The sequence below is a fragment of the Prionailurus viverrinus genome, chromosome A2, assembly GCF_022837055.1.
Source record: "Prionailurus viverrinus isolate Anna chromosome A2, UM_Priviv_1.0, whole genome shotgun sequence".
Classification (NCBI taxonomy): domain Eukaryota; kingdom Metazoa; phylum Chordata; class Mammalia; order Carnivora; family Felidae; genus Prionailurus; species Prionailurus viverrinus.
The window spans coordinates 102225832-102249808 of NC_062562.1; the positions used below are offsets into that span (position 1 = coordinate 102225832).

The 23977-nt window shown below is 38.5% G+C and overlaps 1 protein-coding gene across 17 annotated transcripts in view; it reads right to left on the minus strand.

Moving 5' to 3' along the window:
• The window catches only part of ICA1 (islet cell autoantigen 1), a 193181-nt gene that overhangs the window by 117975 nt on the left and 51229 nt on the right, over nt 1-23977 (minus strand). For 5 of the 17 annotated variants that reach the window (XM_047843160.1, XM_047843176.1, XM_047843180.1 and 2 more), the window contains 4 exons: nt 15482-15522; nt 11639-11804; nt 7766-7838; nt 2647-2770 (listed from right to left, as the gene is read on the minus strand). In XM_047843160.1, the coding sequence (XP_047699116.1) occupies nt 2647-2770; nt 7766-7838; nt 11639-11804; nt 15482-15498 (380 nt within the window). In that variant the 5' untranslated portion in view covers nt 15499-15522. Of the gene's footprint in view, nt 1-2646; nt 2771-7765; nt 7839-11638; nt 11805-15481; nt 15585-23977 lie in introns of those variants that run through there. The other 12 variants (XM_047843141.1, XM_047843152.1, XM_047843159.1 and 9 more) reach the window with 5 other exon arrangements.

The window sequence follows — 23977 nt, forward strand, 5'->3', positions numbered from 1 at the left end:
CAGTAAAACAAATGCTCGTGTGAAGGTTTATAAAACTGGAGACTTCTATTTAAAGAGAGAAAGAGTCCTCAGCTGTCCGCCTAAGAATCCTGTTCATTTCTGGACTCCTTCTTCTCTTCCCTTGGACCTTGCCAATTTCCCTAAACTGGCTGAAAAAGAGTCTTATGAATAAAATATTCTCAATTTCTTTGACTGTTGTAAAGTTAGACAGAAACCTTTGAAGAGGTAATGACATGATGATAGATGTTAAGATCTTGAAGGAAAGAAAAAAGCATACAAAATCACTTCCATTTTTTTCTGTAACTTGCTTCGCACAAGATTAGAAAGGTGAAAACCTGTTCATTTGTGGTACCAAGGACTGAGTCTAGACCAAGGAAAAACTCAATAACCAGAAATACCAAGCTTTAGTGGAAGACTGGTACACATTTTCATTGATGAAAACCTACACAAGGGGAATAATTAATAAACTGCCTAAATAAAGGTCTACTCCAAAGACATTTATCATTTAGCAGGAAAATGTGGAAGTGACCCAAGTAATAAACAGAAGGGCTCGGGTTAAGCATATTGTGGAATGCCCTGGAACACTATGCTATAGTTGTTTTTTAAAATGTATACATGGAGAACAAAAGGTGTTATGGCTATTTGATCAAAAAATCAATTTGCTAAGTGATCAGCAAGCAGTACTCCAAAAAAACTGTCTGGTGTGACGCTGTTTCTATTAAAAATATATCCCAGCATATTTCAAATTACATCCATTCGAGATCTGAAAATTCAACTTTGTCAGAGTTTTATGTCATCATCTACTTTGTTCATATTTAGGAGGACTGGTGTGGATGTCATGTGCCCGGTCAGCAGCTCAGTGCTGTGAAACCAGGGCCACCTTGCAGGAGGTCACCTTCCAAATTTTAAAGTTGTCCAGGCTGCATTAAATTATGGATATAGTGCAGTTTGCTAGTTTATAGTGGTGATACTTTTAAGTACTCTTTGCATTGTTTCTGTTGATTTCTTTTACTGTTTTTGTTTATATCCAAAGGTTAGATTATATAAACTTAAGGTACCACATGTGTGTTCTGGGAGATAATTTGGTACACAACTCTGAAACGGTGTAACTGGATAGCCATGTTATAAAGTAATTATGTGATCAGTAATGGCAACTCTTACAGTGATTGTGTCCAGGGATTTGGCTTTGTTTCCCATAAGCTGATGTACAACTTGGCATACAGGTATGTATAAGAATTTTTCCCACTGAAATTAGTGATAAGTATATGTTTAACACATGAGAATTTACTCTTTGAAAGATTTATTGAGAACCAATTATCTTGGTAAGGCTGGGGAAAGTATATATGCATAGAAAATACCTATCAAAGCATTACATGTGAGTCATCTGTATTAGGAAATTTTTAATTGCTTTTTAATTTTCTCCTTTGGACTTGACTCTTTTAAATTTTTTCAGTAGTATTTTTACAAGGAAAAACGATTATAAATAAGATTGATTAAAAGGTACAACTGAAAATTATAAGCAAACACTTTTCTTGGAAAACAAGTGCAGAACTATTGGACATAGCTTCATTCAACTATGAAAGTTGGCACTGCCCACAAAGTCAGGGTCCAGATGTTATTAGGGAGAACCAACGTGCCCAGGAGTAGGACCACGGGAAAGTGACACAGTTGGTCTCTTCCTTCCACCCCGCCTTTTCCAGGTTTTCACTGAAACTTGTGTAACAGGCTGATGGCCTGCTCTTGGCCCACAGGGACCGAAAGAAGAAATTAAGAGAAGAAATTTTTGGACAATTGGAGGAAGCAAAATGTTTGTAACCTGAAAATTTTTGGAAACTACCTACATGTCTTATGTAGGTATAATCTTGCCTAATATTAGTGACATGTTTAGGCTAATTAGTGACTGGAGGAAGAGGAATGGAGAAGGAGTGTCACTTTCCTCAGGCACTAAATGCAACTGCATGCAGGGGCTCCTGCTTATTCTACACCAACCATAAAATGAGTCATGAGAGTGTTAAAAAAATGTCACTTCTCTGCCACAATTTCCTCTCTACCAGAGCTTCTCAAACTTAAATGTGCATCAAAATCAACTGGGAAGATCTTGTTAAAATGCAGATTTGGGTTCAGCAGTTGTGAGATGGGGCCTAAATTCTGCATTTCTAACAAGCTTCTAGGGGATACTGCTGATGTTGCTGGTCCAGGGTCTGAGCAGAATGGGTCCGGGAATCATGACCACCACCTCTCCAAAGTTAATTGGCCTACAGAGAGCAGACAGGGAACACTTCCACCTGGTCTCATTAGGCTCCTGCTTTAATCAGAGGCTGGAAGGGGATCAGCCTGACTGCTATGGGCAATGCTGAAGGTCAAACATAAGCCTAGGCAGCACTCAGAGTGATTGCCAAATGAAACGCTCCCTACAGACCAGAAGAAATATGAAAAAAAACGAAAAACTTAAAAATTAATAGGGAGTAAAAAAAACATACATGTTATCTTAATCAGAGAGTTAAATACAGACTAATAACTGAGAACAGAGTAGCTCCTCAGTCTCAGGGGAGAGACTTCTAAAGAACAGGAGAGTCCCCTCCATGGCTGGGTAGACGCCAGATTCTCTGCTGACCCCCCAGTGGAGCCCCAGTGAAGGCCACACACCTTTGCTGGGAAGAAAAGCAGAGGGCCTTTCCCGTTGCTTGCATCATCTTTCCTGCTCTGGTTTTGTCTTGGAAGCCTTGGGATCGGAGAAATTTTCCCAGTTCGTTTTCTTCTTGAGACAAGACTGATGAAGAAAAGACCAAAAGGAGCCATGAACAATGAGCATTTTTATTAGAGAGGAGAGACCCACCACAAGTTCCTCTCTCTTTTAGAGGGAAAGACGGGATGAAATTAAATCCACGTGGCAAGCTACAAGGTAAGCCCTCCCCCCACCACCATTTAACTTTCATGCTGTCCCTCCATTTGCAAAAGGAGAGATCAAATTCACTTGAGTACATCTGTCAGTGGGTTTGGTGCCCTGTAATCAGAACCAGAAAATGACCTCTGCACTGAAAAGCGAGCCGATAATGTGCCGCTTCGAGCTGAAATAAAGAAAGTTGGGTTTGTCAAGTATGACTGTGGGAATCTTTTGTGGCTGCCTATAATATAGGGCCGGTTTCCTCTGCTTATTCTCTCTCACTGGCTTTTTGATCTCTGCTTTCTGAGGTACATTCTACTTGATTGCAAAGCAATTCCATACCTTATTCATGACATGAGTTTTTGGTTGGAAGTGGGAGTGGGGATCAAGGGTGGGCAGGTAATCGGGTTGAAGTCTCAGTGGGGTTTTTAAATGCAGAGCTGGAACCATGAATTGGTCATGTCTAATCCTGGCCTTATTTTTAAAGGCAACCTCAGATGACACTGCTGGTGAGACAGTTATTGGTACAGCTTTCTGCAGATTCATTTGACAGTAAACATAACATGTCACAGAATTCTTTGTATCTTTTGACATTGCACTTCTACTGTTAGCACTTTCCAAGGATTTAGTGAAATGGGCACAAAGCTGCAGACAGAAAAGTAATCAAAACATCAATATTTATAGCAGCAAAACACTTTCTTTCTCTACCCTGGGGACTGATTTATAAACTAGTGTGTATCCAAACAATGGAATAGTGGGCTGTTACACAGCCACTGGTCCCAAATCCACATTTACCAACAGCTGAGCAAAGAATGACACTGAGCTTCCTAAATGTTTTCTTTTCAAAATATAGCCCTTCTAGGGACTGACTTTGACCACTACTCTGATTTCACATTTACTTATTTATGCATTTACACATCATGTGTCTCTAAAAATGTTTTTTGAATGCTACTAGGATTCTTGTCCATTTTCATAAACAATCCAGAATTCCTTCAGAATGCACCCCATTCCTGACACAACCACTCCAATGAGAGCATTAGCCAGGAAACACAAATCCAAAGGTGACGGTTACACTTGTTACTGCTTCCTTATTAATCTCTGACTGTAGTTCACATGAAACTTTCCAGAGGAAGACGTTTCTGGAATCCATTCTTCCTGAGAAATAAATGACTATCCTCCTTCCTCTCTGCCCCTCAAGAATCACATTGAGTCAAAGTCTGCTCAAAGACTACTTCCCTATGAAGTAGTTGATCCCTGTTTCTCTGTGACAGCAGCGCCCTCTTGGCTTCTGGTATTAGGTTGTTGGGGTCGGGCGTGTGTCTTCTATATTTTGACACTCTAACCTTCTCAGGACAGGGACCTCATCCAACTATGCACTCCCCAGGGTGAGCATAACGTCTTATACAGGGTACTATTAAGTGCTCGTAAAATTAAATTAACTATAATTTTTGCCTTATTATCCTCATATACTTTATTTCACTTTATTTTTCCTCACCACTTCCTATCCCACTTTGTTTCATTTTAAATGCTTAGCCATGATTCTATGTAGCTTAAAAAAACCCTATAATTATAAGAAGTTTTGTTGTTTTATATTACCTTCTATTCCTTCTCTCTACTTACTGATACGGGACTCGATTCCACAACGAGTATGTCCCTACGGAGAGCAACTTCACATTTTCGTTCATAATAGCACGAGGCTACTGTCATCTTTTTTTTTTTTTTACCTTGAAGTCTCAAGTCACATATAAATGAACATATTTAGCTTAAGGCTAGGAAGAAACCATTCATGGCACCTACACAATTACACAGTTGGTGAAATGTACTCTTTCCTGAATAAACCTCAGCAGGTTGAAGCATTTGAAAAATTACTTTTTGTTATTTTATGCACTTGAGGACTAAATCTAGGGTGTGAAATGGTTTCAAGAGCTGGACTCTAATTAATTGGCAGTGTTGTTCAGAGGGAGGCAGAAAACGTTTGAGCCTCATCAGACTCCAGCTTGGATTACTTAGTGATGACTATTATTTTCCAAGAAGGGATGCCCATTTCTTAATTTTGATTTTAAAATTCAAATACTGAAATTAATTTAGGGAGCTTTAAAATTCAGGTGCAACACAGGTATCAGATAACTCGCCAGTTTCCACTTACAAGGTTTAACTTAACCAGGACTTAAGAATTCAGACACACACAAAAAAACCCTATTAATATTTAATTGCTGATTAGATTTTCAGATGTTTCCTAAAAAGGGAACTAAAACCAATTAGATTGGCAGCATTAATTCACTCAGCACAGATTTATGGATGATCTAATACATACTAGGCACTGTTCTTGCCACTGGGAATAGAGAGACAGACAAGACACACAAGGTCCCTGCTCTTATGGAGCTTTTGTTCATGTGGCAGGAGACAGAAAATAAAAAAAAATACGTACTCACAAATACAAAACCCAAAAAGAAAAATACCAGATAGAGCAGTAAGAAGAGGGGAGTAAGAGAAGCTGCTTTGGGCTAGGTGATCAGGAAAAGCCTCTCTGAGCAGGTGACCACTAAGCTGGGCTCTGAATGGCAAGAAGGGGGCCACTCTTTTTTTTAAATCCAAGTTAGTTAACATATAGTGTAATTATGGTTTCAGGAGTAGAATTTAATGATTCATCACCTACATATTATACCCAGTGCTCATCCCAACAAGTGCCCTCCTTAGTACCCATTACCCATTTAGCCCATCCCCCCACCCAAGAAGGAGCCACTCTTAAGATAATTAGGGCAGGAACATTCCAGACATAGGAAATAGTGAGAGTAAAAGGCCTCAGGTAGTATGGTGGCTAAGGGCAAAAGTGGCTGGAGAGGTGAGCTGGGCCAGATCATGTAGGAATTCATAGACTATGGTATGGAAGTCTGGATCTTGATTCAATGTACATTTTTAAAGCTTTTTATTTTGCAAGAATTTTAGGCTTAGACTGTAAATAGAACAGAGTTACTGTATATCCTTTTCAGCTTCTCCTAACATTAGTATCTTACATAATCATGGTACAATTTTCAAAACTAGGAAATTAACATTGGTAGAGTACAATCAACTAAACCACAACTTTATTTGAATTTTACTAGTTTTCCCATGAATGTCCTTTTTCTTCTAGGATCTAATTCAGGATCCGACCTTGAACTGAGTTATCGAGATTCCATCTCCTTCAATCTGTGACAGTTCCTCAGCCTTTCTTGTCTTTCATGACCTTCATGCCCTTTAAGAGTACTGGTTAGATATTTTGTAGAATGTCTCTCAACGTGGATTTGTCTTATTTCTCACAATTAGACTGGGGTTACAGATTTTGGGGAAGGAAACCACACAGGTGGAGTGGCCTTCTTAGTGCATGATACCAGGGCTACATGATACTAACAACACATTGTCACTACTGGTATCAATCTGGATCACTTGATTCAGGTGGTGTCTACTGGGTTTCTCCACTGTAAAATTATGATTTCTTTCTTTTGTAATTATTAAAAATCTTGGAAGGAAATACATGACACTGTGAAAATACCCAGTTTCTCCTCAAACTTTCGCCCATTAATTGTGCCACCTTTCAGTGAACCTTGCCTGCCATAATTCTTACTGTGGTATTTGCCTAATGATGATTTTGTGGTTCCCTCATTCCTTCTGTATTTATTAACTGAAATTATTTTATAAGGAAGAGCTGTTTCTTCTCCCCTGTTTGTCTATTTCCACACTGACTTAATGGATATTTACTTTACTTTACTTTATTGGTTATAATCCAGAACTACTGTTATTTATTTTGGTATTCAAATTGTCCCAGCTTAGACCATTGGGAGCTCTTTGACTGTGGTATAGACAATGGGCTGGAGAGGGCAAGGAGATCATTTAGGAAGCTGAAGCAAATCAAGTAGGACAGTGATAGACGGTGGTGGCATGAACTAAGATGATGGAGACTAAGATGGAGAGAGGAAGGAGACTGAATGCTATTCAGGCAACAAAATGAACCAGCATTTAAGACTAACTGGATGTGGGATAGAGAAACGGTGGGGGATGTATGTCCTGTGTCTTGATTTACTCAGAACTCAAGACTATGAAGCTATAGCCCAGAAGTCTTAACTTAGTAAACAGTAACATAGAAAATTTATCAAATTCTGCCTCTAAGTCCTAGGATTTTGTACTTTCCCCCAAAGAGTCTTAACTAAAGACTAATGAAGGAAAATCATCAATTGTTACTTTGTGATTATTGGAAAGAGGTCTAGCAGCAGTCACAAACAGAAAAGCTTCCCATGTTCTAGTCTCAGAAATATAGAAATTATACTATTAAATCATCTACGAATGGACATTTTAAAACATCTTAACACATAACTTGATATTTAGCATTTCAGAGATAACTCTGAGTAATAACTTTAAGGCAGAATCCTATTTCCCAATAATCCAATATCCAACATAAAAAATGCTCATGAAGAAGCGCTATTGTCAAAATATAGGCAAGGAATTACCTATATGTGCTTTCTCTCTCCATTTTAAGAGGAACAAACCTGGATATAAGAGAGCCAGGGCAATCAAATAAAAACAACACCAATTTTTTTTAAAACCCAAACATAAAACTGAGAAAACTTTTTTATAATTAGGAAAATAAATGATATGTACTTACCCATGGGAGACCCAATATAAAGTTCTTGTTCTAGTTATTTGCATTGAATGATATACAACCTATGTAAAGAATTTCTGATAAAATTATTAGAGACCCTCCTTCCCACCAATTAAAGACCAAAGACAGCACTCCTCAATAGTAATTTCCTTGTCTTACTTCCTAAACATGTGAAATGATGTATTAAGGCAAAATATCCTATTTCTCACTGTTTATCTGATCAATATGTATACTTAGGGCATACTTACAACATATTCTCTTTTGATAGAGTACAATTGCTTTAGACAAGTCCAAACAGGTTCTCTGAATCGAGTGAAACAGCTATAATAAAAACACAAACAAAATGTTAAAAAAAAAAACCAGACAGCAGTGAAATAAAAATTATTATACTGAACATAACTATAGTGTTTGATTTGCTCACTAAACATAAGATTGCAAGCCTAAGTATGCTTGGTGTTATGTGGTAAACTATGCAGGAACTGTGACCAGAGTCTTTAAAAATATGCTCATATTATTCTATATTTATTGGAATCCATGATCTTTGTGATCTTAATTAAGATCTCCAGAACAATAATTTCCTCCAGACTACTGAAATAATAGCTGAAAAACAGAAATCCTAAATGAAGGCACCAATTAGAGGACTCGGTAAACCAGAGACCCAATATTCATTCATAAGTTAATTTATTTCTTCTCCCACTTGATGTCTTTTTTTCAAATGTGGATCCCTCAATTAAGCATCATATTTAAAACACAACATTAGCTTATTTTGTGATCCTAATGTATTTTATGGCATGCTTAAACAACTCTATAAAAAGCCAACAAAAATCAACCAGCTGAATATTTAATTTAGAAGACATCTGGTAAAACGGAGTTTAGCTAGTAGCCCTGATCATTCATTTTCCCAATGATTTCATAAGATATACAGATAATTTGAAATCTAATGTAATGCCAAGGCCGTATCAGAGGAAGTTAATGGAAAAGCAGGTGGGTAATACTGAGAAGAATCTAACTAGATTTTAACCAACAGTGGTCCTGGTCTTTGCTTCAGAAACCCAAACAAGCTCAAGAGAAAATCAAACAGATACTTCACACTGTCTCTACCCTCTGTCTACCAACTCAGAGACCAGGGCTGGTATCAGTCGGAAAACCTAGCAAATATTCTGTCTCTGAAGAGCCACCTAAATGAGCCAGAGCAAAACTTTTCCCCCTCTCTTTGATCTTATTGGCCATGGTGATGTAATAGTTATGTGTTGGTATTATGAAGTACTTCACTGTTTGAGTTAAAACAGAGGATGTGTGTCATAATAAACATGACCAATTATCTAATAAAAAGAGATGCATGCATATATACTTAAAAGATTAAAAACCATTCCTGAAATGCTTAACATGATAAAACCTGGTCATGAAGAATATAAATTTTGCTATATCTTATTTCATTACACTGTATCCTCTATTTAGAAAAGAGCGAGAGGGAAAAGAAAAACCTTTACCATAAAAGAAAACAGAGAATCAGCAGTCTGAATCTCTTCCTTAACAAATGCTTGATATCAGGATTCTGGGTCACAAACCACCAACATATAGTAATTCCTGAATATAAGACCAAGAAGTTCAAAAAGTATGTTCTGATGTCACTGTTCATTTTTTTTAAAAAACTGAGGTGTAAATTAAATGCAACTGGGGCACCTGGATGGCTCAGTCAGTTGAGTGTTTGACTCGATTTTGGCTCAGGTCACGGACCTCACGGTTCATGAGATGGGGCCCCACGTCAGGCTCTGTGCTGACAGCATGGAGCCTGCTTGGGGTTCTCTTTCTCCCTGTCTCTCTGCCCCTCCCCCAGTCATGCCTTCACTTGCTCACTTCTTCCAAAATAAATAAACTTAAAAAAAATAAGTGCAATAAAATGCGCACCTCTGGAATGTCCACTTCTGCAGGCCTACACTCTTCTCACCACATCCAAACTAAGAAACCAAAGACCATCTACTATGTTGTGGCACTCACTAAAAGACCTGCCATCACAGGTTACTTTTGACTGTTCTTAAGAGCTGTTTTTGAGAAAATATTTCATTAACAGCTAATTCTTGACACATATTTAAACTTAGTGCAACATTTCTATCTATATTAACTTCCCAACAGATTATAGTAGAATCTGACCATTATTATAACTTGGCAATAAACTTTTCTTATGCTGGCAGAATAAAAGTTCTTGTTTCATAAACTAGTGTTCTGTGGATAATTTAGGGTAAGAACACATCAAAATGGTTTCCACATCATTTACATATGTTTTATTGATGGAATCCATGCTCTCTACAAACATCAATACTAGTTTGAACATTTTTGCAACAAACACCTCTATTGTGTAACATTATTAGTCTCAGCTAAGTACTGTGGATGTTATGTGCCTCGGACAGCAGCTATTTTGATTTAAGTACAGTTGGTTCAGCAAAAATGCTGCCAGGGGCGAATAAGCATAAAAATAAAATTACCATATTGTGTTTAATGAACTAATAATTACATATTGAATTCCTTTTTGAATAATACTTGTATTTAATGGGTTGTTAAAAAGAAAAATAATAAAGGTACAAGATGTGAAAAGCATATGCAATTTATAATCATTTCAATTATATGCAGAATACTAAAATCAGAACAGATGCCTCCTGGTTCTACTTTTCTCCACTGTTAGCAATCTCCATTAGAACATTCCCATCAAACCTAGCTTCAATTTGAACAATTCCAGAGACAGGGGAAAGGGCTGGGAACTGATATTTATTGCATTAACACGCACACTGATTCAGTTAGTATTTACTGAATGTGTATAGTGTGTCTGGCTGAGGATACTATGGTGAATAAGGCTGACATGGAATTTGATCTGTTAGTGGAAGTAAGGCAGACAAATGCATAAACATTTGGGATATTTTCATGAAAGATACATACTATGAACAGGGGCCCTGGGTCTGGTTCTCCCCTCAGAGGCACAGAATGAATTATCCTTCTCCCACATGACAGACCTTTCTATACAATCAAGAACTAATATAGGTCCCCTTAAGCCTCTCTGTTCCAGTATAACCTTTTGAAATCCTGGGCTTTTTACTCTAGTCCTGTTAAATGTGCAGTTCATTAACTTTAGCTTATATGCTTGTTTGTTTGTTTGTTTGTTTGTTTGTTTGTTGAGAGAGGGGGTGGGGGAGAGGGGCAAAGGGAAAGGAGGAGAGAGGGAGAGAGAGGATCTCAAGCAGAGCTTAAGCTCCCACTGTGTGTGGAGCCCAAAGCGGGGGTCGATCCCATGACCCTGGGATCATGACCCGAGCAGAAATCAAGAGTTGGATGTTCAACGAATTGAGACCCCAGGCACTCCCTAGCTTTGATGTTAAATTTAGAGATCATTTTGAATTCTTATCAGGTCATGTACTGTTCCTCACAGAAGTGATAAGTAGGCTTTTTAAATTTTAATCTAAACTATTGGCAGAATGTCTAGCAAGATAGGGAGTTAGTGGGCCTTCTACTAGTTATATTAGTATTTGGGAATCAACCAGATAGGAATTCAACTTACTGTATTTTTAACTAATCTAACTAAATATCTGCTTAGTTAATTCATTCAAGAATTTTATTAGACTCTACTAGGATCTTGTGCTATCATCTTTTCCCTTTTTTAGAATGTAAGTATTTGCCTGACCCTAGTGTAATACCATGTGCAGTGGGTTTCTGATTCCATTAACTTTTTTCAACAAGCATTTATTGAGAACTTACCACTTGCCATGCAATCCAGCCACAAACTTGAAAAACAAATTAACTGAAGCATACTAGTGGTTACACAAGAATTTGCAGGTTTTTAAAAAATATGCTGGGATTAGGGTACCTGGGTGGCTCAGTTGGGTGAGCACCCGATTCTTGATTTTAGCTCAGGTCACGATTCCAGGGTCGTGGGATCGAGTCCTACGTTGGGCTCCGTGCTGAGTGTGGAGCCTACAGCCTACTTAAGATTCTTTCTCTTTCTCTCAAATAAAAAACTATATATATATATTCTGGAATTGAATTTACCTCATCCTAGATTTTCCTCAAGAACTAGTTTGCAATATGTTTTCAGATACAAAGCTCACCTAGGCTTGCCCAGGTGACCAGCTCACCTCTAGCTTGGCATCCAGGTCTGCATCAGAGGCAACAACATGCTCATCTTCTTTCTTCCCTGTGGCTTTAATAAAGGCTTGCTTCGTTTCCCAATACTTCTGCTGCATCTTATTTACTACAGACTTATCTTGAGTATATCGATCCTGTAAGTCCCAGGGATAACTGCTAAAAAAACATTTAAAGAGGTATCTTATTCACGACTTTCATAAATATTAAGCTATTTTAGTGTGAACAAATCTATCTAACCATTATATAATAACATTAACAAACATACAGATACTTTCTTATGTGGTTATTACACCAAAAAAGTCAACCAACTCTTACTGTGAAACCTTAAAAGTTAGTGAGGAAATCAAGGGGCTTTTGCAGGAAATTGAGAAGCTAAACCTTGAAGAGTTTAGCTACCAGCAGGTTGGACATACTCCTTTTCCAAGTGGAGAAAGTAAGGCCAAACTAGGCAGGGTGCCTGGTTCAAGCAGCCCAAGTTATAGAGATAAGGCCAGACACCAATGTTCTCTCCACTCTAGCATTAGAGCCGACAGTGAAGTGATGGCAGAAAAGTAGAGATAAGGGGTTGAAAAATAGCACATTTAAAATGTGTCCTAGAGGTACCTAAAACAGTCAAACTCATAGAATCAGAAAGGAAAACAGTGGTTACCAAGAGGCTGGATGGGGTGAGAGGGAAATAGGAAACCATTACTGAAGGGGTGCAAGGTTTCAATTATGCAAGATGAGTAAATTCTAGATGTCTTGCTGTACAACACTGTACCTATACTTAACTGTATTGTACACTTAAAAAGTTGTTAAAAGGGCACATCTCATGTTAAGTAGTCTTACCACAGTGAAATGAAATTAAAAAAAATAAAAAAACAATTAAAAAAATCTTTACCGATTTCTGATACTAAAAATGTAAATTTTTTTAAATGTTTACTTATCTTTGAGAAAGACAGAGAGAGAAAGAGAGAGAGAGCAGAGAAGGGGCAGAAAGAGTGAGAGAGACACAGAATCTGAAGCAGGCTCTGAGCTGTGAGCACAAAGCCCAACATGGGGCTCAAACTCATGAGCCGTGAGATCATGACCTGAGCCGAAGTGGGATGCTTAACTGACTGAGCCAACCAGGTGCCCCTGATATTAAAACTTTAAATTCTTAAATATAAATGTTTAAAATACAGATAGGAAAAAAAAACATTCTTTCAGGAAGGACACAGTATATGTAAAAAAGAAATTAGAAAAAGAATTGAGATGAAATCAAATTCTGTAAAAGACCAGAGCACCTTAAATATTGACAGAAATGTTGCCATAGTGTTCTATATCTCCCCATGTTGTCTACACCCTCCTCCTGTCTAGAGTTCCTAGTGCACAGGTCCACACAGGATCCCTTGTTTCTCCTCTCTGCAGACATGTACCTTTTTCCACTGCATGCTATCACTACTCCAAAGGTGCCAGACCTGAGTCCTAAAGCATAAGTTGCTTTACATTACTACATAAAAATACCTATACCTTGAAACTTGGTGATTTCTACTCTCCTTCCAGATGGCATTTACAATTTTCCACACACAAATTTATTCTTAAAAAGTCAAAAGGGGTTTCAGATAACTCCTTTACAAAGGTTATCATTAGAGGAGTAGGATTTGGGGGACCTTCATGGTTTCTGCCTTATTTAAAAGTTTCTTTTTATATGTATAGACTTGTTGAACCACTATGCTCTACACCTGAAACTAATTAACACTGTGTGTCAACTATACTTGAATTAAAAATTGTTTTACTATGAGCTCACATCAGAGAAAACAAGTGGAAAAGTATATAACTTTTATGTAAAAGAGAAAATCTATCTCTATAAATATGTGCTTTAAAAGATTGGAAGGGGGTACCGGGTGGCTCAGTCAGTTAAGCATCTGACTTTGGTTCAGGTAATGATCTCACAGTCTGTGACTTCGAGCCCCGCGTCAGGCTCTGTGCTGACAGCTTAGAGCCTGGAGCCTGCTTCAGATTCGGTGTCTCCCTCCTCTCTGCTCCTCCCTGGCTCGCACTCTGTCTCTTTCTCTCTCTCAAAACTAAACATTAAAAAAAAAAAAAACATTAAAAGACTGGAAGGATATACCCTCCAAAACTATTTTGGGGAAACAGAATTTTTAGGAGTGGGGAATAGGGTGGACTTCTTTGTATTGTACCTTTTATTCACTTACTTAACTTATGTACTTATTTATTTATTGTGAAAGGTCATGGATTAAAAAAAATTCCCATTTTGAAAAAAAGACAAAGACAAAGGGACTTCAGAGATCTAATGAACACCCCTCACCTCTGTCATTTAACAAATGAGGTATCTTAGGTTTCAAAAGCTTACAAATTCTGCCCAAAGTCACACAGGATTAAAATCCAGGCCAGGGCTCATTTCAATGTTTTCTGCAGCCACTGCATTTCAGCAGCAAGCAATGCGGTGGCAGAGTTAGAGGGAAAAAGACTTTGGGGAAGTGCCCACTTCTTAGGGCTCTCCTGTCTCTCTTAGGTGCATGACTACCTACTTCCCTAGTCTGCTGTCAGGGTATGACAGCCAGTATGAGGGTCACAGGATGGAGCCACCCCTTTGTCTTAACGAAGCAAGATGGAACAATTAAGAAAACAGTCTGACAACTCTTGGTTACAAAGCTGGCAAATGGTGATACTCAGGGAAACTAAATCCCTTAGCCATTTATTAATTATCCTTTAAAACTTGTTACATATTAAGACATGCAAAAATTCTTTTAAGGTTTGACATTTGATACTACAGAGGCCTTGGGCCTGATTACTTCTTTACTGAGACAGGAAGGATTAAAAAGTATATTCCTAAAAAATAATAATAAAATTAAAAAATTAAAAGTATATTTATAATTAATTGTACACTTGAAACATGAAAATACACATCACAATTTTTCATGCTACAAATTCAAGAGATAAAACATGACAAAGATCTACCTGCCTGGTCGGTCATGAGTTCAAAATGGTTCAGAAACACTGCTTGTAGCAGATCTGGAATTTCTAAGACATTTAATATGCTGCTAAGCTGTGTTATAGGCATGTAAATGACAGTGCTAACATTGCCATGATTACCACATTTGACTCAGCGTCATCATCTTCTAACCATATTTACCTCCTAAGTGTTCATGAAGGTTGAAGTCATGACTATAAATTAATGAGTCTGAGTTTGTGTTCACTCATTATTTTATAGCTGCCCTATATCAAGTTTCCTGATAACACTAATAACCTATAAATAAAATAGTGCTAAAAAAAGTATCAACTTATTACATTTGAAAAACTGGTAGTAAGAAAAGCCATTAGATTCTCAAAAGAAAAGTTATACGTAAATTAATTTCTTAAGAGAATATACATTACATAAGAACTTATAATATTTTTAGTTATTTGGTTTCCATATTTATTTAGAAAAGATATTTAAACTTGACTAAACTCCATATTGGATAACGGCTAACATTATTTACTGCTAATGTGACTCTTGATTTTTCTTTTTCTTTTTCTTTTTATACAGATTCCTTTCTATCTACCTATTTACTTATATTTTTTTAGTTTTTGTTCTTTGAGAGAGAGTGAGCAGGGGAGAAGGGCAGAGGGAGAGAGAGAGAATCTTAAGTAGGCTCCATGCTCAGCATGGAGCCTGATTTAGGGCTTGATCCCACAACCGTGGAATCCTGACCTGAGCCAAAATCAAGAGTCAGATGATCAACCAACTGAGCCACCCAGGTGCCCCTAAGTCATGATTTTTCTATGCAACACAGATTTACTGAGCATTACAATGTGCTTTCTTCTTTCATTAGTCTCTCCCAATTCAGAAAAGACAACAAATTACTTACCATTTGTGTCCTGACATGTTTTCTTCTTCTTCTTTTTTCTACTGTTGATGATTTGGGGAGAAGGGGCAGGGAAAAAGCATGAGAGGATAAGTTATATTATAACCTGAAATAAAACAAATGTTTAACAGTTAACACTATAATTATATGTTAATCTGACACACATAAAATTTTCCAATCCTAAACCATTTATAATTGTATTTTAGGGGCCAAACACTATTACTCAGTAACATTGTACACTGGTGTTGAGAATAGTTTAACGCTGGAAGAAATATCCCAGATGAAGTATAAGCAGCAAAAAGGCAGATTGCATGAGAAAAACAGGTTGCAAACGACTATATAAAATATGAGACCACAAAATACAAAATAACTGAAGTATACAGATATTATATAGTAAAGGTACAAAAAATGGCTAATGATAAACACTAAATTCCAGATGGCATTTAGTACTGCAGAAGTGGGTGGGGGATATATTCAAGAGGGGTACATAGGAGCTTCAACTGTACTCATAGTGTTCTCTTTGTTAAGACTGATGGTGAATAGATTGCATCTATGTGTCTCTTTATAGATTAGAAATATTTCATAAATGTGCTCACTTTGGCAGCATATACACCAAAATTGGGACAATAAAGAGAAGATTAGCACGAGAAACCCCAAACCAGGGAACCCCACCCATCACCCATCTACCCAAGAGAATTGGAAGGCAGAAAATACAAAGGATCATGTGTTAACTGTAGAGTTTGGTGGGGAGAGTTGTGAGGGTCCAGACTCCTTGGTGCTTCTTAATCTGTTCTGGGTCACAGGAAAGAAGAAAAGTAGGTCCTTGGTGCTTAAGACTTGATCTTGTGGTTGGCTTTTGGCTATGCTGCTGCCTGACTCTGTCCCCTCCCAGGGACTGACCCTTAGCCTAAGTAGCCCTTGGTATGTGGGCTCTGGCATAGGGTCCTGAACTTGCCAGGGTTCCCCATCACAGGGAAGATGAAGGAAATTGGGGAATTAATCACAACCCCTCCAGTGTATGAGAGTATTGGCCTAGCCACAGGTAATTCTTTGCCTGATCTCTCTCCCATGCCCTGGGAAATAGCTCTCAATTTTTTATTTTTAATTTTCATTTGAAATAGAGTCCTTAGGTAGCCAGGAAAGAAAACAAAATATTTCATAATCAATGTTTCCAAAAAATGAGCCAACACATTGAAAACAAAACAAAACAACAACAACACACACACACACACACACACACACACACACACACACACACACACAAACCCACAAAAGGCTAACATTAGATACCAAGAAAGGGTAGAAAGGAGGAAAATGTGACTATTTTAGTTCTTAGTGTCCTAACATTGTATTTTCATCTCATTAGTAAATATGGAAGTAACTCTAGTTTTTCTCCCCCACTTTCTTTGCCCTGCTCAGGAAAATGGCCATCCTCAGGGGCAGAGCAAACCAACCCAACCCAACCCAACCACATTTGCCTACCAGTTTCTGGAAAGACTGGAGAGATTGTTACCTAAAGGAATGGCCTCTGTCCAGACACAGAATGCTGGCTGCCAGAGTGAATGCTTAGCACAAGAGTGCTTCTGGCTACTCCACAAAATCAACCCACCTGTTCTCCCTCTGCATCAGAAAGGGTCCTGGCAATCAATGCCCCTCAATGATTAATTTTTTTTTAATGTTTTAAGGAAACTAAAATGAAAGTGTTAAAATTCCAGGCTTCAGGTGTAGGGACAGGAGAGAGGAAGGAAGACATTTTGCTGGAGTGTCTGGATGCCTCTGAAATGACAGCATCCAATAATCAGCATGTCTTTTCCTCCTGGAGGGCATCCAAGTTTTTGGACAAGATGCTTTGGGAATGACATTCATGATGAGTAAGCTTTGCCCTCTACTCAGTAAATCATGGAAAGGCCACTCACTTCTAGTCTTAACACCCACACAGCTTCCCTGCAAGTATGCATTTACTTTATTTAGCTTTAAGCTTCCAACAAAATTTCTCATGAAAAGGTACTGTTCAAGGAAACAAAATTATAGTCTTTCCTTGAGTCCAATTTCACCATGAATTATTAGGACAGTTGATACTTTTTCATTTTTAATTAACACTTAATTATTTTTAATTGTGGTAAAAAACAAAATTTATCCTCTTAACAATTTTTTAATATACATTACAGTATTGTTAACTATATGTATATTGTTATATAACAGATCTCCAGAACTTTTTCATCTTGCATGACTGAAACTCTATACCCATTGAACCATTCCTCATTTCCTCCACTGCCCCCCCAACACTGGCAACCACCATTCTTCCTGTTTCTATGAGTTTCACTATCTTAGACACATCATATAAGTGAAATCATGCAGTATGTCATTTTTGTGACTGGTTTATTTTACTTAGCATAAGGGTGTCAAGGTTCATCCATGTTGTAACCTATGACAGGTTTTCCTTCTTTTTAAAGGTGGAATAATATTCCATTGTATGTACAAAGCTTATTTCTTTACCCATCCATCCACTGATGGACATTTAGGTTGCTTCCAGATTTTGGCTATGAATAATACTGCAATGAACAAGGGTGTCCAAATATCCAGGTTTTTTATATATACATATCCAGAAATGGGACTGATAGATCGTATGGTAGTTCTTTTTTTTTTTAATGTTTTATTTTTGACAGAAAGCTTTTGCACACATGCACAAGAGAGGGGGAGGGGCAGAGAGACAGGGGGACAGAGGATCTGAGCAGGCTCTGTGCCAACAGTAGACAGCCTGATGCAGGGCTCTGTGCTGAGAGCCGAGAGCCTGATGTGGGGCTCCAACTCGCAAACCGCGTGATCATGACCTGAGGCGAAGTCAGACACTTAACTGACTGAGCCACCGAGGCACCCCTCATATTGTAGTTCTATTTTTGATTTTTGAGGAAACTCCATACTTTTTTCCACAGTGACTGCACCATTGTAAAATCCTACCAACAGTACTCCAAGGTTTTCAGTTTCTCCATATCCTCCCCAACACCTGTTGTTTACCTTTTCTTTCTTTTTCTTCCTTCCTTTCTTTCTTCTTTTTCTTTCTTTCTTTCTTTATTCCTTTTTCTTTCTTTCTTTCTTTCTTTCTTTCTTTCTTTCTTTCTTTCTTCCTTTCTTTCTTGTGGTAGGAGTCACCCTAATGGATGTGGGGTGGTATCTCACTGTGATTTTGATTTACATTTCCCTGATCACTGGTGATGTTGAGCCTCTTTTCAATGCTTACTATCCATTTGCATATCTTCTTTAGACAAATGTCTATTCAAGTCCTTTGCCAGTTTTTCAATTGGACAATTATGTTATTGCATTGTAGGAGTCCTTTATATATTCTTTTTTTTTATTTTTTTTATTAAAACAATTTTTTTTCAACGTTTTTATTTATTTTTGGGACAGAGAGAGACAGAGCATGAACGGGGGAGGGGCAGAGAGAGAGGGAGACACAGAATTGGAAACAGGCTCCAGGCTCCGAGCCATCAGCCCAGAGCCTGACGCGGGGCTCGAACTCACGGACCGCGAGATCGTGACCTGGCTGAAGTCGGACGCTTAACCGACTGCGCCACCCAGGCGCCCCTATATATTCTTAATATTAACCCTTTACAGTTTGCAAATACTTTCTCCTTTTCGGTAGGTTGCCTTTTCACTGTTGATTGTTTCCTTTGCTAAAACGTTTTCATTTTCGATTATTAAAGTATTTAACAATTTAATTTATTTGTCATGTAATAATAGATAATAAAAATCACTGAGCAAAAGGGATGCCTGGCTGGCTCAGTTGGTGGAGCACGCAACTTTTGATCTCCGGTTGTAACTTTGAACTCCATGTTGGGTGTGGAGATTACTTAAAAATAAAAACTTTAAAAAAAATCACTGAGCACACTGCCCCTTCTACTTGGACTTTTAAGCTATTTCTGGATTATGATGCCAGTGTTCCTCAAGGTACTGTTTATAGGCCACGTACACTGGAATCTTCTGGGGTGTTAACAGGCAGATTCCTAGGCCTCATTCCTTTACCTAATGATCCAAAATCTCTGGGCAGTCTGGGAATCTGCATTTGTAACAGGCTTTGCAAGTGATTATGAAGCACATTAAGTCTGAATACCATAGCTAAATGGCATACAGGAAAAACCCTTTCTGGAAATGGATCTTAACCTGCTGAATTATAATATAGTACTACAGCAAAGAAATCATGGGTGCGAAAATCAGATCAACTCTACAGGGCATATCTAAATGTCTCATGAGAAGGCAGCTGTAGTCAGGACTCCCATCTCCAGCCCCATACACCAGGGACAATTAACACACATTTTAAGATTTCCGCACAAAATTCACCTCATCTTGCCCTACCACTTTCTAAATTCACAGCGTCAAAATCACTACTTTAAAAATTCATTATAATTCCTTCCAATTCACAGTGTCAAAATCACTACTTTAAAAAATCATCCATTCCTTCATTTCAGTTCAACAGTTTGGTTTATCTAACATGCACCACACATCTAATTATATGCACCAGGCACTGTCCTAGCCTCAAGGAACCTACAGTCTAGATCAGCTCTGTCCAGTAGAAATACACTATAAGCTACATATGTAATTTTAAATGATTGAATAGCCATGTTAAAAAGTAAAAAGAAACAGGGGTGCCTGGATGGCTCAGTGGGTTAAGCATCTGACTTCGGCTCAGGTCATGATCTCGCAGTTTGTGAGTTCAAGCCCCACGTCGGGCTCTGTGCTGACAGCTCAGAGCTTGGAGCCTGCTTCACATTCTGTGTCTCTCTCTCTGCCCCTCCCCTGCTCATACTTTGTCTCTCAAATATAAATAAACATTAAAAATAAAAAAAGTAAAAACAGTTAAAAAAGTTTTAAATAATATATTTTATTCAACTCAATATATCTAAAATATTATTTCAACATATAATCAATAAGTAATTTACTGATATATTTTGCATCCGTGTTTTTGTACCATCTGAAATCTGGTGTGTATTTTATACTTACAGTACATCTCAATTGAGACTTGCCACATTAAGTGCTCAATGGCCACATGTGGTCATTAGTACAGTACTGGACAAGGTAGGTTGAGCCATTAAGATAGACTTATAAACATAATGTCCAGATCCAGGAGACTCTTGAAATTTGCAAGGGACATATAAAAAGATCTTTGTGAACCCCCAAATTTGTAAAATCTGCTGTTAAAAAATCGTTTTCCCTATTAAACACTATAAAGTCTAAAATAAGCTAATACTACAATTCATGATTCTGCAAAGGAGGCTGTATCTCCACTTCTGCCATGAGACACTTATGAAAGAAGTCCATAATGAATGGTATCATGTCTCAAGCATTTGAATGGCAGAGAGAATAGGGCACCTGGGTGGCTCAGTCAGTTGAGTGTCCGACTTCAGCTCAGGTCATGATCTCATGGTTCAGTTTATGAGTTTGAGCCCCACATTGGGCTCTGTGCTCAGAGCCTGGAGCCTGTTCTGGATTCTGTGTCTCCCTCTCTCTCTGTCCCTCCCCTGCTCGTGCTCTGTCTGTCTCTAAAAAATAAATAAACATTTTTAAAAAATGTTTTTTTAAATGAATGGCACAGAGAAGATTTCCCAAAGTTCTGCTTGTGGCCATACTGCTTTGGGAGATAAGCAAAGAAAAGGAAGCATCAAGCTGCTTATGGACTTTCCATGACATGAGTGCCATGAAAAGAAAAAGAAAAGCACAGACACTGTTAAATTCACAGGATATGACCATATGAATGTTTGTGTTTCACTAAACTCTATCCCCAAGGAAGGACAAAGCAGATGAGTCAATAAGAATTAAGACTTTCTCAAAGAAGTAAGGACCCAAGAGTTAACAGATCAATAAAAAGCAAATTCCTGGGGTTCCTGGCTGGCTAAGTGGGTAGAGCATGTGATTCTTGATCTGGGGGTCATGGGTTCAAGCCCCCCATTGGCCTTTGAGCTTACTTAAAAAGACAGTAAGTTCCTAATTTTGATGTAACAACCCAGATGGTATGGGGATGGGTTAGTGAGGAGTGGCCTCTTTGTACTAAAGGGGAAAGGTGTCTGTTCAAAGGCGGAAGTGCTGCTGAGGTCAGCACCTTCTCAGGTGACACAAAGCCTACCAACCTAACCCTCCTAGACTTAACCAGGCTGCACCTTGAAGTAGTTTACCTCATGCCAGGCAGTAAGACCACAGCTGTTCTCAGCCACACCCATGTGGCTGAGAGGCCATTCTGCCTTGTGGGGAGAATTGGGGGAACGGGGATGAGGGATACTTCATTCAGTGTTTGTACCGGAGCTCCAGGCAATGATTCTGCTTATTTTTCCTCTATGCTTTTCTTACATGCTTGCTGTGGTGTCTTCAGTTTTAGTCACCCGTGCATATAGGCTACAACCTGCGTTTTATTTCCTACAGCCATTGAAAAGCCATTTGGAACACAATAGATGGCCAATACCTAAGACAAAGTTTTTTCCAAATACTCCATGGTTCTCAGAATGCTAAAGCAAGCCTGTGTTAAACAAAGTTTGATGCATTGTTGCAAAGAAGAGGAGTTGGTTTGTCCTCAGATGCCTTAAACCCTTCTACTAGAGTCTCCTCCTTGGAAATCTAACATGGGGAAGTATTTTCATTCCACATAGGCTGGCTTCAGCCACAGTGAACATTTGTTCTGGCCCAGAATCCTTTTCTATGAGCTTATGGAGTTAGCTGATGGCACCTCCAATTACATTTGAGTTATGCAAAGAATTTAAAACTCTTCAGCCAACACTTAACAGAGTAAAGGTAAGATAGTAGTTACATTTCACTGTATCAGTACTTTGAATCTGGAAAAATATTACAATAAGCTTTCTCTTGAATCACATTTTCTAAGTGTGTTGTGTATCTTGTGCAGTTTTAAGTCTCAAATTACCTTTCCAACTTTAGCAGATTTTTCTCTTCCATCAGTGAGTAGTTTTTCTTTTAGATGGAGCACTAGTTGAAACTGAGTCCAGAATCCCTTTTCCCTGTATCTGTACTGAGCATATGGTGGATTCTCTTGAATTGTAGATCTGAGTCACTGCCAAATTTGTCTTTTCCCAACTTATTCAAAATTCCTATTTTCCAACTAAAAATCATCACTGAGAGCTCCTCAGTACTGCTGTGCACACCAGCATTTAGCTTTCTTTGGGAAGTGGGCCATTTTTCCCCCATAAGAAACACACTTTTCAAGTGATGTGGGTGCAAAGTGGTACATTTGCATCCTAGAGTAAAATCACGCATTCCCAAACACCAGCTTCATGGCACCACACATCACTGAACAAATGCAAATCTGTTCACATCCCAACATTCCTGAAGCTAGGATATGTCCCACAATTGATACCTTGTCAACGGTCTGCCAGTCACTTTTTTTTTCTTCACAGAACATAAAATGGTAAAAGGTCTCATGAGCAATGGTTTCTTACATTTGATGAAATAAAGAATAATTATTTAAAATAAATCTTCAGTTCGGGGTACCTGAGTGGCTCAGTCGGTAAGTGTCTGACTTCGGCCCAGGTCATGATCTCGCAGTTTGTGAGTCTGAGCCCCATGTCAGGCTCTGTGCTGGGAGCCTGGAGCCTGTTTCGGATTCTGTGTCTCCCTCTCTTTCTGTCCCTCTCCCCGCTTATGCTCTGTCTGTCTCTCTCTCAAAAGTAAATAAACATTAAAATTAAACCTCAGTAAAAACACATCACTACATGCTACAGACTTTAGGGGCTATTTGTGTATAACCAAAAAGGAGAACCTGAAGTCAGGGAACGCCAGGTGTTACTGTGATGTAGAATGAGTGTCATGACAGAGGAAGTGTCCAGTGTTAGGTGAAAAAAAGGGAAGAGGAACCAGACCTGGCTTCTAAGGTGGCCTCTGGGCTGAGTTTCTAACAATCAGTAGAGGCTGGCCAGATGAAGGGTAAGAGTGGGGGCAGCAGGAGTGGGTGGTGGGTAGGTGGTGGTAATAATTCCAGACAGAGGGAAAACAATGACCAAATTCCTGCACAGCAGAACTGCGTGGTGTGTGCATGCAACCATAAGTAGTTGTGCATTCCTAAAACTTAAAGATGAGACATGGCTGAGGAGACACAGGGACCAATCTCTGAGGCCACCTTCTGTCCCTTTCAGCATCTAGATATATTCTATAGCCACTGGAGGGTAGACACTCACTGTGGTTTACTTCACATCGAGTGAGCACCTTCTATGTCCTGTCTTCACTTGAGAGGTCATCCTTACTATCCCTAACAAACGCTGGAAGCCTGTGGAATGCCTCTTGAATTTATCCTCCAACTACACAATCTGTAATTTTCTGCCAATTCCATCTTCCCATTATTTCAGAGATTATTTTCATCTAGAAATATTACCAGTTTTCAATATCTTGCTTTGTCTTTGGTTTATTTCTCTGGTGCAGTCTCAGAATTAATGCACGTCATATAATTTAGAGCCTAGAGGGAGTTGAGAAACAATCAAATGAAGCCCCTTTCTTGCACACCATATAGAA